The 15,694-nt window shown below is 38.9% G+C and overlaps 1 protein-coding gene across 1 annotated transcript in view; it reads right to left on the bottom strand.

The window, feature by feature from the left end:
• CSMD3 (CUB and Sushi multiple domains 3) overlaps positions 1–15,694 on the bottom strand; it is a 1,169,988-nt gene that overhangs the window by 750,002 nt on the left and 404,292 nt on the right. The window contains exon 7 of the mRNA XM_074943928.1: positions 3,857–4,168. Coding sequence (XP_074800029.1) covers positions 3,857–4,168 — 312 coding nt within the window. The remainder of the gene's footprint in view (positions 1–3,856; positions 4,169–15,694) is intronic.

Here is a 15,694-nt window from a genome sequence, read left to right as displayed (position 1 = left end):
GCAGCATCAGTATAGAAATGATGAAGACTATGTATAAAAATTAAGGAAGAGGTTTAATGGCTGAGAGACCCCAAGAAATGTACCGGATATTGAAAATTCACACAAAGAACATACAATCAATGAATTTTCTCTAAACGCAACAGAAACTACTGTACTAGGAGTATGTGTCAGGTCTATTACACAACAGCTACTGGAGCCCACAATACAAAAAAGAGATGCATCATCATCGGTTGACATGAATCACAGCAACAGCCGGTAATACTAAAGCTACCAGCGCACTCTGAGCTTTCTGTTCATTGGTCAGTTGGACAGCAGAAAAAGACTAGCAGTGATAAAGTATCTTTTACATATGTGATTACTTTATTGATGTCCAGCCTCCCATGTCCATTACTTTATTGATGTCCAGTGATTGCTTTAAAAGACAAAGAACTGAAGGAAATGGGTGGTTTACTTTCTATGGGTGGTTTACTTTCTCCCTGATTTCTTTCATGCCTGAGGAAAATAGATCAGTTCACATATTTACTTTTTTATGCTTAAGATCTAATTAGCACAAGACATTTGTTGTTTCAAGATATGTGCAAGCTGAATGAGGACAGCTTATTCATGGCAAGAGTTTTTATTCTTGTTTTGTGGGAAGGGAGATAGATAAACTTTTCTGAGCCTGAGTCCATGGTTAAAAAAAAACAAACAACGTGCTACAGTTTTAGGCCCTGATCCTGCAAGGCTGCACGTGAGCAACACGATTGAAGCCCAGGGAAGGGATAGGGCACTTATTATCTATCTATAATCAATTATCAATGTCACCCCAAAGGCAAACACAACACACTGAAAAGGTCCTGCTCCCACTGAAATCAATGGGAAAATTATCATAGACTTCAGTGGTGAATGATTTGTTTCATATGTAAATCTTTGAATACTGAGAGTTGTATTAAGACCATACTAAAGTGCTAGTAATGATATAAAATGGGGAAAGGGACAAATGAGTCAGTTCTAACTGGTCATCAACTGTCAGGAAAATGTTCTTCTTGTCCATCATTATTGCTTAAACAGCAGATGGCCATGATCCCAATATTAATAGTAGGCTAGACTTAGGGAAATGTATATAGGCTAGCCATAGGGAAAAGTGTATAGCTGTGCATAATCATAGGTTAAAATGAAACATTCTGAGAGACAATATGCTTTGCCTTCCTAAGAGTGGATCATATTTTACTGATAGATTTTGTGGCTTTGGGAATATAATTCTTAACTTTTGGAGTTAGAGCCAAGAATTCAGAAAACATTACCATATACGAAGAGGAACTGACATTGTTTGGTGTCTGTCAGACAATAATGTGGTATCAAAGGAGAGCCACACAGTTTGATTTGCTTATAGACTTTAAAGAATTTCATAGGAATATAGGATTTGTCATGCAGGACCAGACCAGTAGTCCACCAAATCGAATAACCCATCTCTGTCAGTGGCCAATATCAGATATTTGAGTGGAAGGTACAGGAAACCCCATGGGGAACAATTATGGAACAGCCTGCCCATAAGAGAAGTTTCTTCCTAACCGCATCAGCTACTAGTTGACTTATGACCTGCAGTAAGATGGTTTATCTCCTTGTTTTCTCTACAAGACCTTGAATAGAACTTTGAGATGAGCTGAACCACACTGAAGAAAATTGCAGGTTACCTAATTATGACAAATTTTATGTGCCTACCATATTACATATGCTTTTGACCATTAACCAAAAATGGCATGTGTACACTATGTATGTACAGTTACTATCATTAACAGCATAAACATGTACAGTACAATTTTGGTATGATAAAGTAAAATCATGTTAAAAGACTGTGGGAAGTAAAATGTCAAATGGCAACTTCATGGATGTTAAGATAATACACCACAAGTGCATATTAAATGTGTTGCACTAATGTACTGGATTCAGTAAAATAAAGACATTTTCATACTTGTCAAGAAGGTGATGAGGGGTGAACCTCAAAGTTCAGAGGTTTAAGTTTGTTTCAGATACTATAAAACAATATTTATAAATACATATATTACATTTCTTTCAGCTCATTTAGCAAACCATACAAATATTACAAGCTATGCCCCCAATCCTGCATAGAGAATCACTTGGACAGGCTTCTGAAGTATTCAGAGCCCGCAATGAAATCATCATCACGTAGGCACAAGGACCCACAGTACTCTGCAAAGATAACTTCCTCTATTATAAAACTATAACAGCTGACATAGAAAATGGCAGCCTTTAAAGAACACACAGTAGGAAACTGCCTATCTGAACTTCTGTGCACATAAAACTAGATTTGGGCTAGGCTCTGTGAAGTAGCTTTCTAGAGCAGAGACTATCTCCATCTGTTTGTTACTATTTTAATATAAATATTTAATAAATAACAATATCTCAGAGTTTCAGTTGCTTTCTCATCTTTTTCTAACACAGTTTGTTCATTCCTAACAGAAAATTTTATATTTTAATATAATAATACAACATGATGTTTTAGATGCTCCTTAAGATGTACTGGCTGAAAGGACAGTTCAGAGAAGGAAAGACAGTAGGAAAGCAGCAGAAAGGAAAATGTATCTTGTTGAAGAGATCACATACTGTAGATAGAAGGGATTGCATATGTATGATTGCACCATCATTTCAAAATTATTATGCTCAATGAGTGCTACAATAAGTGTTTCTATACATTATTATAATGGCCTGGAACAGCCTTTTTTTATTTGCTGAAGCGTGACCCTTCCCCCGACTTTCTTTTCTGACAAAAGATATTTTCAAGGAAATTTTCATATGGCTATTTTGGTCCAAATTCCATACGTTTACACTAGTGAATATCCATGAAGATACCACAGATTTACACCAATGCGAAACAAGAGTGTAATGTGGCTCTCTATATTTAATGATTAAATTTATTTTATCATTTCATGTGAACAGTATATCCAATGCTCACACTCTAGTATTTCAAATTCTCTGATTCAGAGTGCAGAATGTTTTCAGATACTATAGGGCTAACCTGGTACAAACAGGTTAGAGCTCCATAGAAGCAAATGGAACTACACCAAAATATATCAGGTGAGTATTTGACCCTGTGTGTTTGTGAAACCATTATTTCAGGCATCAGTTACCTTTTAGCTAAAATAGACTGTTTTGTTTACATTCCAAAAATCCCTCACTATTACTGCTTCTCTTTATGGACTAAGTCATTTGGATACAGGAGGATGTCAATTTTAAGCTATTTGACATTGAATTCCCCTTTTGCCCACTCTGCTTCATTCATTAACTTTTGTTTGGCAGAGAGACAACATATTTATGTTTTTAAAAAGCCAAACTACAGGTATAGATTTCTTTTTTCCCCCTAGGTCTGGATATCAACAGATTTTTTTTTGGATACCACAGCTGCTTGTAATGTACCTTTGTTCAACGTCATAGTTGGTCATGCCTGAATAAATATATAGCATTGATGTTTAGTTTAATTTTTATGTCCCCTTTCTAAACTTTATCTGATCTCACTTATACTAGTGTAAATCAGAAGATCCAATAATATAAATCAGAGTAAGAGTAACTATAATTAGGCCCTACATTTCTCTGTCTCTTTCCCTTTCTATAACTACACCAAATTTTCTCTGGTACTACAGCTGTTTCTTACAGGTTCCTTTTCCATCCCTCTGCCCACTAGAATCCAAACTGCACATATTCCTTTCTTCAGTTTTAATCTGATTGAAAACCTGTCCCTTAGTTTTCACCACTTGACTCAGTTTCACTGTCTGATTCTGTAACTGACCTTTCACCATTTGCTTGTGTGAAATACCTCTGTTTGTAACTAAATGGGCACAAGTAAAATAATATCCAATACCTCGATGAGTAACAACTGCAAGTTCTTTAGTTCTTTCTATCTGCTCAGCATTTCTTGGTCTTCTTCTTGCACTTTGTATGTTTGCTTGATGAAGGGAGAGCATTTCCTTGGAAGTGGTGGGTTCCAGAATTGATTTTCTGAGATTCATAGCTTCTACTCGCGGCTCTTCGGAAAGGCTATGGTTGGTGACAGCAGTAACACTGGATACAGTAACATCAGCAGATGTGCTAGCAACAGTAATAGCACCAGTAGTAGCCGCAATATGCTCCTCTAACTCACCAGTGGAGGCAGTTTTGGTCAAACTGGAAGAACCTGTGGGACACATAGTAGCACTGGATGCTAACTTTTTCTTTTGAATTGTGTTTTTCTGAACAATTTATTAGATTAAATTTCCCTCCGTTTACCACAGTAAAGACAACTGAAATGGAGAGAGAGAGTCCATAGCACTTTATTTTTAAAAATTGCAAGTAATCAGAACATATTTGTGTGTCAGTAAACACGATGTACCTGTGCTGACTATTACACACATCATATTTGAATTTAAAATACCATGCAAAAACTAAAGTACAGTACTTTTTGGGTTACCAACCAGCTTGGCAGCAACAGGTCACTCATTGTCACTCTCTACCAGCACACACCTGAAGACAGCCTACCTAAAACAAAGGATATAACTACATCTATATGGTTGGAGGGCAACTGAACAACGCTAACTATCCTAGCAAAGCTGACACTGGCTGACAGCAGTACAAGACAGCCTATGGAGGTAGTGCTAGCTTTCTCGTCCTACTCCAACAGCTGTGGTAGCTTGTAAACCTTTCTCAAATGTAGATTCAAAAAACTCTAAGTTCCAGTCTTTCCAGTGTTGCTTGAGTAAGGACATAAAAGACATTTCCCTCCTGGCAAGGAAAAGGACAGAAGGGCAGAAGAAGGTAAATGTTTTAATAAAAGAATCATTTTGCATAGCCATTTACACTTGGTACCATACAGAACCTTTAATCAATGTGATGCACATACTCCTCCAACACCATCGCAGATCCCACCCACAAGATCACATATGTTATAATACTTAAAAGAAATCAGCCAACCAATAAGTATTTGCTTGAACATCAGTTGAGGAGAGATGAGTTAATTAAACAATATTTAAACTATCTGGCAGAGTCAAGTTGTACAATAGCTCAACTATGTAAGTCACATGGACTTATTTTGTTACACTTGTGCTTTCTCCCCATCCCCTTCCATCCTCTGTTTCTCATTCTCACTTGCCAGATCTTGGCACACATTTGACTGCAAGCCAGGGTTGCCAATTGCGGTCACATGACATATTAATTTTTAATTAAAAATTAATCTTTAATTCCTGGAGACTCCAGGACAATCCTGGAGACTTGGCAACCCTACTGCAAGTGCTTTGAGGCAGGGATCATCACTTATAATATGTTTTACAGCACCTCGCACAAGGGGGGAGGCTATCATTTACTGGAGCTGCTGGGTGAAATTCCAATGCAAATACATAATAATAATAATAGTAATAATAATAATAATAATAATAATAATAAAAACCAGTGTTGTGTGAACTGTGCAGCCTTATACTACAATATTAAGATTTAAAGGAAGCACATTTTTTGAAACAGAGCTTAACCAGTGGTTTGGTACAATAATTGGTTCAGACTCAAAGGCTTCCAGATATCCTTTTCAGCTGATAACATTCCATGTTTCTATATTCACTGTCTAGCTGTGTTCCCACCAGCCAGACTTTGAGAACCTGCCCCCTGTATGCATCTAGGTGTTCTCATAGATACTGCATGAGGAAAATCATCAGCCTTTTTGTTCAGCTTTAGGGGGAAAAGATTTACACACTACACAACAGAATACGAGAAACAGAATGGAATTTGGCTGCATATAGCACCTTTCATACTCAAGATATATCAAATCTCTTTATAAAGTAATTTAATTTAGTAACTGTGCAGGCAAACAGAGCAGCCATTATGCATTCAACAACTCACACAGTCTCTGACATTAAAATCAGTTTTATTTGCAGAGGGAATGTTGTGCAGAAGACTTGGTGTTCTGCTGCTCTTTCTGAAAAATGCCACAGTAACAGGATCTGTAAGTTCCATGTGGACAGTAACTAAAATACATGCTAAGCATTATTCTTACTACAGACCAAAGGGACCTTGAGTTGGTATTTGTTCCAAAGTGCAGCCCTTCTAAACAGTGCAGCAGCACTTCCCTTTGAAGTATTGCAAGGCCTTGCCAACACTGGGGAAAAACACAGATTTATGTGTGGGACCCAGGATGACTTTTTAGCAAAGAGGGGAAGAAAAACTTTACTAACTGAACCAGAATGAAACCGATATAAATAAAAATAAGTAACTAGCAATAAAAATTACTATTTATTCCAGAAAAAAAGCAGCAGGCTGAGGCCACAGTTATGAACAATTTTGAAAGATTGCACTAGTAATGTTTTGTGACGCGATAGGACTTAAACTGATTTTGTGGTTAAAACACACAAACTCCTTTTCTCCCTAAAGGGATGGCTTTGAACACAGTAGTGTTGCTTTTGAAACAAAGAGCTCTTTACATGATTAATGATATAACTGATGCCTGAAGCTTCCAAACCATGAACAAATATTATTTACACAAGGGGTTATCAAAATGGGGGTCGTGACCCCCCAGGGGATCATGTGGTTATTACATGGGGGGGAGCGGGTTGTGAGCTGTCAGCCTCCATCCCCAATCCCTGCTTTGCTCCAGCATTTATATTAGTGTTAAATATATAAAAAGTGTTTCTAAATTATAAGGGGATCACACTCAGAAGCTTGCTGTGTGAAAGGGGGCACCAATATAAAAGTTTGAGGACCACTGATTTACACCATGCTGGCACCTGTGGAGAAAGAGGCAGTCTTTGCTACTACCAATATCTAATTTAAAACCAAATTATATTAAGGGTTTGAGGTATGTGCCAGTTTATATAATACTAGATGTCTGGTGTTTCAAAAACTGTTACAACTTATTGAACACCCCATCTGAAAACCTTCAGTGAGCAAAATACCACTTATTTAAAGCCACTTACTTAAAGCTCCAATGGTTTGTGCACTGAAAACTGTAGCAACTGGCTACACAAAATTACCTTCAAGTAAAACCTTTGACTTGTTGTTCTGCCACATCAATTTACAACACAAAAATGGACTCATGCAGAAGATCAGCAAAAAAGTAAATGGAGTGTGGTCTGAGTTAATGCAGACAGCGTCAAGACAAAGCCAGAGTTTTGTTTATGCGACCCTAGATAAACAATTTAAGTTACAACAGAATATATACCACATGAATGGTTCTCTAAGCAGTATTTACTTGCAATCTGTAAAAATACAAAGCTTGGTGTGATAAAGTTCCGATATAAAAAATTCCTAGAAGGTGTCTGTACAAATCAGGGCTACCTGCAAACTGCAAAGGTCTATGGGTATAACATAGTCTAGAGGTTGAAATGGAACTTTGCTTCAGACTCTGTCATAACTGAAGTCCAGTGCTCTAGCTGGTTCCAAATACAGTATTCATATTTCTTTTTCTCTCTTCAGTGGTTCATCTCATAACATCTCAGCATATGTTTCAGTCTTTCCCACACCTTCCCCAGGCATTGACAACCAGATGGTCACCCTACTACCTAGTCACAGCCAAAGAGAGCCATTTGGAAAATGGTAAATATTTTTCTTACATTAATCTGATGAAAAACCAACATGTTTTTGAAGTTTTTTTTAATTGATAAAACATTTTCAATTTTAAAAAATGAATTTTCCATTTTTTGACAGAAAATATTAAAATGTTGAATGAAAATGTCATTTTTTGTTGAAATAAGGATAGATAGACAAATTTCAACCACCTCCACAGCCAATCATTCATCAAACCTTTTCATATAGCGACCAACTTAACCTCATTTATCCTATCACAGTCAAGAGCAAAGAGGGCTCAGCAGCCTGAATAGCAGCCAACCTGTTGTCTCCAGAGGGAGAGAAAGGGAATCCCAAACAGCAGTCCCTGTGCTGGGTGGGTAACAATGAGTGGGTAATGATGGAAAAAGTGAGCCTGAAGGCTTCAGAAAGGAGCAGCCCCAGCTTCACTGGGCAGGATGAGAAGAAAAGGCTGCTACTGTCTGAAGAGGAGTCACTTCCTCCGAGGAAGGGATGAAATCTCATTGGAGGTACATACTTTAAGTGAATCAACAGAGCATTTATTGAACAAAGATCATTATGAAAAGAGGTATAATTTAGAGCAAAATAGCGGAGAGAGTAAATTATATGATTAAAAAGCCAAAGTGCACAAGCTTGTGTAGGGGAAAAACACCCCTCACAAATCAAACCAAAAAAACCTCTTTCAAAATCCACCCCAGGCATAACTAAGAAAATGGAACAAATTTTTGCAAGTAAGAATAAAAAAAACAATCAACTGGCCTAATAGTAATAAAGTTAGAAGAGAAAAATACCACGGAAGTGCTATTGGCTCCTCACACGAAGAAAGTACGGAGGGAATCGAATAGGATAGAAATATTGCAGAATGAAACTTAAATGAGATTGTAACAGGGCAGCTGCCACCTGAGTGCCCCAATTGTGGCCAGAGGTCACTTAGTAGGCACCCTGCCTTAGCTTACCTTTTCCAGTGCTCTTTACATAAACTCCATCAGTCCAGAGTCCTGAAAACATTCCCATTTTGTGTCTAACTTATTTATATATAATCCATAACAACATTTAGTCCTGAGGCTTCTTCCCTTTTCTCAGAAGAGAATCCTCCTCTTACCTTGTCCACTCCCCGGCCTTCCTGCCTTTTACTCTCTGCAGCTTGCATCAGCCTTCTAACTGTGTCACAGCTTCCTCTCGTGGTTTCTGTTTCCCTTTGGCTTTTTACAGAGTCCAGCTGCCCTCTACCAGGCCCTACCTAGGCTGTTAATGAGGCACAGATGATCTGGACCATGTAGAAATTACAGAGACCCTTCACACCGTGAATGGGGTGAATGCAAGATTGACTTTGTTTCTTACTTACAGACTCTTACCTCCTTGCACTCTGTCTCCTAGTGGTCACTCTACATGTTCACCATCACTAACACCACAGCCCAGTTCCCTCTTAAGTGGACCAATCCACACTGTGGCAGAAATATTTGCACAACATTTCCCTTGTGGGAAAGTCCATCACTAGATTCTAGCCCTGGACTGACACGTTATGTAGTACTGTGGGGCATGGGAGACAATGATTCCCGCTTCACGTCATCATGTGCAGATTTGAGGAGATGCCTGAGAGCTAGGACAGGGTAATTGGTGACTTCCTGGGCACAGGTAAAAGCTTAAGGATACACAGTAGAACACATTGGTCAAGTGATGGACTCATGCCTGTGAGAAGCCAAATGCAAAGAAATAATGTATACTTCTGAAAAATTCTCTTTCAGAAAGGAATTTATTGTTTATATCAGGTTGGTGTCTGGCATATTTTAGGGAAAATTCTGTCATGTTTAAAAATGAAATTTATCATTCATTTGTATTCCAGTAATGGCTGAAGGATTCAACTGAGTTCAGATACAGCTAGATACAGTACATACACAGTATGAGAAAGTTCCTGCTCCAAACTGCTTGAACTTATTTAAGTGACTGATAATCTTGACAGATTAAATTGTAATAAATGTGGTTTTCATCAGCGTTCTGAATAATGTAAGCCCCAAGAAGCTGAATCACTACAAAAGGATGCAATTTATCATTATAAGAAGCTACTATACTGCAGGATTGGAGGCTAGTCCATTTTTAAAAAAAGGTTGAAGGGTGATGGTTGGAATTATAGATTCATGATGCTTATTGAAATACTGAGAAAAGTATTTAAGAAAATCAATACATATTTATTAGTTTATCTGACCCAGCCCTGTTGTGAGGGTATAAAGAGGCTGGAAAAATACTGGGGATTTTCTTGTTGTGAGAGTGTCTCCGGGGGGTGCAGAGCCAGTGTACCAATTTCAAACATGACCCATCCTGCAGTGCCCAGTCTGGAAAGGCAGAACTCCAGTTCTTCTTGGCTGGTCCCCAGAGGCTATAGCTAGCCAATACACTTTACAGTAGCCCTGACTCTACTAGGGCCAGCACAGAACTGGTCTCATAACCAATGAGCTGCAGGTGCTGTCTCCGTGGTCCCTCACTGACTTCCCCTAAACTGCGCTCAAAGAACAATAAATACAGCTGAATCTAGCACAGAGCTTTAATGCACCAAGATGAGGATAATGAGCGAGACAACCAACACACCCTTCTCTAATGATAAAGCATGGCACCACAATCTATTGCAATGCCTTAAAACACTCAACAAAATTGAGGATAAAGGAAAACAGGGGATATAATTTCTTTATGTTATCAAAAAACTTCTGATAAATTCCTTTACAAGTGGTTATTCAAGAACATTTGTAACTTCAGAATGATATAAAGAGGTAATTCTGGATTACAGACTGGTTAAACTGATTACGTCCTGGATTACAGACTGGTTAAATATAAAGAATCAGGATGAACGGCCAGGTGTCATCATTAAAAGAGGTTAATAGCAGTGTTCTTATGAGATCAGTGCTAGCATTGGTGCTGTTCTATATATTTATTAAAGACCTAGAAGACAATAGTTAATTGGTAAAACTTGCTGACAACACAAGTTGTTTAGGTTAGTCAGAAGACAGTAGGGAGGATTGTGAGAAAGTTCAGAGGACCTAACAAAAAGCTAGGTAATTGCACAGCATGATAGCAAATGAAATTCATCATAGACAAATGCACTATGGAAACTGCAATTTAAATTAATCGAATATTGATGGGCTCTGAAGTTACAGTAAGCAATCAGGGAAAAAAGATCTATGGAGACTACAAATTTGCCTTAGTTTGCAGAAGCAAACACAGGGGAAAATAATATAATGCAATTACTGTGCTTGCTCTTTAAAAGACTACTGCTCTGAGAGAGGGTTCCCTATTCTTCAAACGGGGAATTCTTGGAGAACTGGTAAGCACTTTTAAACTAGTATAAATATGTAACGTGCACCCACAGTATATGATATGTCCAATAGGGGTGGCAGGGGTGAGGCTGGAGTGCACCACACACCAGTAATCTCCCAGGTTCTTGCAACAGCCTCTGTGGAACAGTTACAAAACAACCCAGGTTAGAGCAACCAATTTAGATCACCCGGTTTTAATTATTTTAAATAGAACATAGAAATTAAGATGGTCCAAGGAAGGACAATCAAACTAAATACAGGAATGTGGTTTTAAGTGGTGGGCAGTGGAGTGGAGTTCTAAATTCCAATAGAATAAGATTAAGATTTTTCAGTTTAGAGAGGATAAACAAATGAGATGATTATAAAGGAACTATAGAAAATGAATAACATTGAAAAAAGGCAAAGGGACGTAGGGATTTTTTCTTTCCTATAATAAAAATAAGAAGGCAATAAATATAAAATGAACGAAAGGAAATGCTTTAGTGCAACGTATACTAACTTGTGGAACACATTCTTGCAGGATATTGTTTAGGAAAATGTGTTAGGAGGATTTACAAAGGATAAGTCCTTATAAAAACAATGGCATCTAGTAAGTTACAACAGCAAAGATAAAATTATAAAGGTATCAAGTCTTCTGTTTTAGGACACACAAACCATCAACTAGGGTCAAGAAAAACATTCTCCCAATTGAATTCTATTCACAATACGACAGGGGCATAAAGAAAGTGCTACACATTTTTTGATAATGACAGGATGCTGGAGCAGGTATAGTATATTCCATTATGGCAGGACTATTTACTGAAACAACTGATTTTAACATAATATTGCAGAATAATCATTAAAAGTGAATTATAAATGTGTAATTATTAGTATTCACAGTAAAAACCTAATTGCATTCATCCAATCAGGAAACAAAATTATACCATATGATGTATGTGTCCAGACACACTAGCCTAAATGTTGATTACTACATGCTCACAAACAAACAGACCAGGAACTACTTGCCAAAAATATTTTGCAAATAATTTCCCTTACAAACACACAAACACAATGCTATCATGGCTTAATTTTTAGGGCAATCTCCTGTCAGATCTTGTCTATAGTTTCAATTTTCATGTCTTTGCAGATTTGCAAAATTGAACTTTGATTTTTTCTCTTTCCCTCTAACTTTGAATTGAAGACATAACTCAGAAGCTGAAATTAACTAATAATATAGATCCTTTTTTAGAGTGCTGCTCTCTAGGACTAGTCCTGGAGGCTAATATTGGCATATATTTTTATTGATTTTGGGAGACAAAAATCAGATAGATATTTGAATATTTTTCATATTAGTCTCTTCTACTGCAGTCTAACTGAAAAAACTACATACAGCCTAGAATTGGTAAATCTCTAGCTTTCTATAAACCATTCCCCACAAAATTAATCCAAAAACTTCCATGGATGGTCCAGTGCCCTAAGAATTTTATCTAAACTAATTTACTCAACACAAGGAAGATTATCTTAAGAATGTCTACAGTATTTTTCTTTGCTTGCTTTTACAACACCTATGTTTTCCCCTTCAAACATTCTTAGCTCTTGCAAAGTCTTTTTCTTTAAATAGACTTTCAGAGAAAAAAGTACTCTGCCAATTTATATTCGTATCATAACTGAATTTGATTGATGCTTAGGACAGAATAAAAAGCCCCAATATTGAATTCCATTATCTAAAATATTTCCCTCCACCAAAAAGTAATGGAGAGTAATTCAGCAATGCATGGACATTTTTTAGAAAATAATTTACTTATATAATTTCATAATCTTCACATCTAGAGTTATCAAATATATTCAGAGCAAATGATTCACATAGCATAGGATATGTATAAAATTTCTCTTTTCAGTGATTGTTCCATTTTCTAGTGCTCTTTCTGGCCGACAAGAGAATACAGCTTACTAATAAAGTAAAGCACTTCATATGACAAGAGTTGAATACCAAAATATTTCTTACTGAACAAATGTGATAACATATTGCCATTAGCTAGTTAGTGCTGAATTTGTTTCAGAATGAATAAGTGAGGGCCATCTTTTGAGAGAAAAAATATATTGTTTGTAAGGGAAAACACATCTGAGTTATTTCTGTTCAGATTAAATATGATACAGTCTTTTTATCAATTAATTTTTAGCAAGGAAAATGTTAGGCAGCACTATAAAGTTATGTAGAAGAATTGGCGAAATTTAATAAAAAGATCTATCCTAAGTGACATGCAGAGAACTCTCTCGGAGACCAATGTCTTTGTGAAGCTATTTAGGACCTATTCAGAAATGTACTTAAGATTGTAAGAAAAGAGGTCATTTCTGCAAATGTAATAGATGCCATCAGCACTGAGTAGGTAACAGGTAGGCTGTTAAACTATAAAGTGTACCTCTTTTGTGCAAAGGCACAATGGCTCTGGCTCAGCAGGAGCTGCTATGCTAGTAAGCTCCAATGAACCATTAGTCAAATAATTTCAGATAACCTGCAGACATTTGACTGAGTATACTTTAATCCTTAATGTATTTGGAAAGGAGTGACACACAGGGAATCTGTTGGGCTGGATTCTCCATTTTATAGAGAAACATCTTAAGCTGTGGTGGGAGAACACATATTGAAATTTGTCCGAAATCATGTGATGTCCAAGATTTTCAGAAGCAACTAGTGATTTCAGGTAACAATTTTTGGATGTTTAACTGAGGCATCTTAAAAGACACCTGATTTTCAGTGGGGTGGAGTACTCAGCACCTTCTGAAAATCAGGTCCCTTTAAGATATTAAGTTGGGTGCTGAAAATTTGAGGCATACACAATCACTATTCACTTTTGAAAAAGTTGGCCTGTTGAGAAAAAACCTTGACTGTATCCTGTGTGTAGAATATTGAATTGCTTTGCTCTTTGGATAGAGTCATTTAGAAGTCTTTGTGCAGAAATGGCATATAATGTATAGCTCCTGTGTTTATCCATTCTTACTTTTTCTTTAAGAAATAATTCACTTTTCAAGTCCAGCAAGAGCTGTTTACCATGACAGTTATACTCTGACAAATCAATTCTGTAGTTCATCAATTCAATTTATATTCTAGAGGAACTAAAAATTGATGGCAAAAAGCCTATTTATGAGAAATGGGTAAAGAGTCATTATGTATGTAAACCAGCTATCTGAGGATAACATTTATATCCCCTTTCTAAAGTAAGTGTTTAGTTTACATATCTTTAGACAGCTGTATTTGGAAAGGGTTACTATACTGAACACGGGGAAGGGGCAAGCTGAGAAATTACCTGAAATCCAATAGTAGTCTGCTTCACATTTAATATAGCCTTAACGTAAACTTAGGGTTGCCAAGTGTCCCTTTTTGACAGGAATGCTCAGTTGAAAAGGGATCCTGGCGACTCTGGTCAGCACCACTGACTGGGCCATTAGAAGTCCGGTCGGCGGCACAGCAGGGGGCCCAGGGCTATTGCAGGCTACCTACCTGCCTGGCTCCACGCAGCTCACGGAAGAGGCCACCATGTCCCTTTGGCCCCTCGGTGCATGAGTGGCCAGGAAGTGCTGCACATTGCCCCTGTCCGACTGCTGGCTCCAATGGGAGCTTCAGGGAGGTGCCTGTGGGTGCAAGGGCAGAGCATGGAGCCTCCCTGGCTGCCCATGCACTATGGGGGCCACAAGGACCCAGTGGCCACTTCCTGGGAGCTGTGATAAGTGACATCAGGAGCCTGCACCCCGAACTCCCCTCCCACACCCCAACCCCCTGCTCCAGCCTGAAGTGGGGTGGGGCTGGAGATGAGGGGCTCAGGGCTGGGGCAGAGGGTTGGAGAACAGGGGTGTGAGGGATTTGGCTGGGGTTACGGGCTCCAGGGTGGGGATAGGGATGAGGAGCTCAGGGCTGGGGCAGTGGGTTGGAGTGCAGGGGTGTGAAGGCTCCGGATGGGGGTGCAGGCTCTGGGGTGGGGCTTGGGATGAAGGCACTGGAGTATAGGAGGGTGCTCTGGGACTATGGTGGGGAGAGAGGACTCTCCCCAACTCTCTCTCCCCGCAGCAGCACCTGGGCTGGGGCCGCAGGAGAGGCGCCCCTCCCATAGCCCCCCGCAGGTCCACTGGGGCCGGGTTTGGGGAGGGGCGCCCCATGACAGGGCCAGGCTAAACATCCACGGTTGGGTCTGGGCCTGGATAGGGGCACCCTGTCCGCGGTAGGTCCAGGCTGTAGCATAGTGGGGGCTAGGGGACCAACCCGGCCATGGCAGATCTGGACTGCAGCACATTTGGGGCAGGGGGACCACTCCGCCATGGCCGGTTTGGGTCTGCGCTTGGTTTGGGCCGGGGGGGGGGTCGCCTGGCCGTGGCAGGTGCCTAGGCGGGTTCCCTGAACACCTGCATGATGCTAAATAGGCTGCTGCACGGTTGCGCAGCTTACAGGGAACTTAGGCTGAGGGACCCCACTTGTTATGCTCTTCCAGTATGACTGTGAACCACTGATAACTACTCTCTAGGAACAGTTTTCCAACCAGTATTGCACCCATCTTAAAGTAGCTCCATCTAGGCTGTATTTCCCTAGTTTGTTTATGAGAAGGTCATGCGAGAGAGAATCAAAAGCTTTACTAAAATCAAGATAAACCACATCTACCACTTCCCCCTTATCCACAAGGCTTGTTACCCTGTCAAAGAAAGCTATCAGGTTGGTTTGACATGATTTGTTCTTGACAAATCCATGCTGACTGTTACCTATCACCTTATTATCTTCTAGATGTTTCCAAATAGATTGCTTAATTATGAGTGGACAAATCTGAGTCCATGAATTAACTGTCCTACTGCATATAATATAGTTATAATATAATTACTTCTCAGTCAAA

The sequence above is a fragment of the Natator depressus genome, chromosome 2 (assembly GCF_965152275.1).
Source record: "Natator depressus isolate rNatDep1 chromosome 2, rNatDep2.hap1, whole genome shotgun sequence".
In the NCBI taxonomy this organism is placed as follows: domain Eukaryota; kingdom Metazoa; phylum Chordata; order Testudines; family Cheloniidae; genus Natator; species Natator depressus.
This window is presented reverse-complemented; position numbering and strand designations above follow the sequence as displayed.